General features: G+C 41.1%; 1 protein-coding gene across 1 annotated transcript in view; it reads left to right on the forward strand.

The window, feature by feature from the left end:
• Nucleotides 1–1,245, forward strand: part of Adamtsl3 (ADAMTS like 3) — a 497,024-nt gene that overhangs the window by 380,613 nt on the left and 115,166 nt on the right. The window contains exon 19 of the mRNA XM_023712415.1: nucleotides 847–1,000. Within this exon, the coding sequence (XP_023568183.1) occupies nucleotides 847–1,000 (154 nt within the window). The remainder of the gene's footprint in view (nucleotides 1–846; nucleotides 1,001–1,245) is intronic.

A 1,245-nucleotide genomic window follows, 5' to 3' on the forward strand; every position in this document is an offset into this window, starting at 1 on the left:
AATGTATGCAGTGTGTTAATTATTAAAACTGTCCTACCGATTTGATTTGAAACTGTCTCATTGCTATTTGTTTATCAATAAAATTATGGCAAAAAATAAAAAATAAATTATTATTATATTGTTAAATGGCTACAGCATCTGTATATTGCTAGACTTATAGAATATGTTTGGAAGAATTATTTCTTCTTGTATTTTTGAATAATTTTAAAAAATAGTTGATATCAGTTCTTTCTCAGGTCTTTGGTAGAACACAGAAATGAAACTCAGATCCGGGACATTCTTTTGACTCTTTCTACATTTCCATAGCTTATATTCTTTTTTTTTTCCATAGCTTATATTCTTGGTAATGAGTATGTAAATGTTTTTTTTAAATCAAAGTTATTTTACTATACATAAATAGCTAAAAAGAAATTCAATGTATCGGGGCTGGGGAGATGGCTCAGTAGAATAAGCACTTGCCTGGCAAGCGCAAGGTTCTGAGTTCAATCCCTGGTACCATAAAAAAGAAAAAGAAAAGAAATTCAATGTATCAATTACAATGTCAAAGACAAATCTCACAGCATTAAGTTATTGTACACTAGTAGCTAATCTCAGGAAGTAAGAAGGTAATACAGAAAAGGAATAAGTAAGGAAAGGAAGAGAAAAGAAAAGAAGGATGCCGGGAAGCTGAGAGGAGCAAGGGAGCCTCAGTACCCTGGAAGACACTGAAGGCAGGGAGGTGCCTTGCTTGGGCGTGGCCCTACACGAACCCCTTCCCCACCCCAGCCCAGCTGCCTCACAGGCCTCGACTCTGCTGTTGGCAGGGTCCTGTAGGCTCTGTCTGACCCCCCCCCACTCTCTTTGTAGTGCTCGGTCAGCTGTGGCATCGGGCTTCAGAGAAGGAAGCAGGTGTGTCAGCGGCTGACAGCCAAAGGCCGGCGCATCACCCTCAGCGAGGCGATGTGCAGGGGCCTCCCTGCGCTGCCCCTCATCAGACCCTGCCAGGCTCCCATGTGCGGTGGTAAGTAGACAGTGCCCGTCCCTGTCTGGAGGTGCCCATTTCGTGGGTTCCATCCAGCCTGCTTCATTTTCTGTACATCAGCTAATATCGGAGCAAAGCAAATTAGGCCGAGTTCAGACTTTCATGCAGCAGATACTAGAACGTGCACAGCTCTCAGAAAAGACAGTCTAAAAAAAAAGGAGTTATATGCAACTGATTTAGAATTTAAAACTAAACAATAAAGACAAATAATTACAAAAAAAAAA

The sequence above is a fragment of the Octodon degus genome, unplaced genomic scaffold, assembly GCF_000260255.1.
Source record: "Octodon degus isolate 3935 unplaced genomic scaffold, OctDeg1.0 scaffold00002, whole genome shotgun sequence".
NCBI classification, from domain to species: Eukaryota; Metazoa; Chordata; class Mammalia; order Rodentia; family Octodontidae; genus Octodon; species Octodon degus.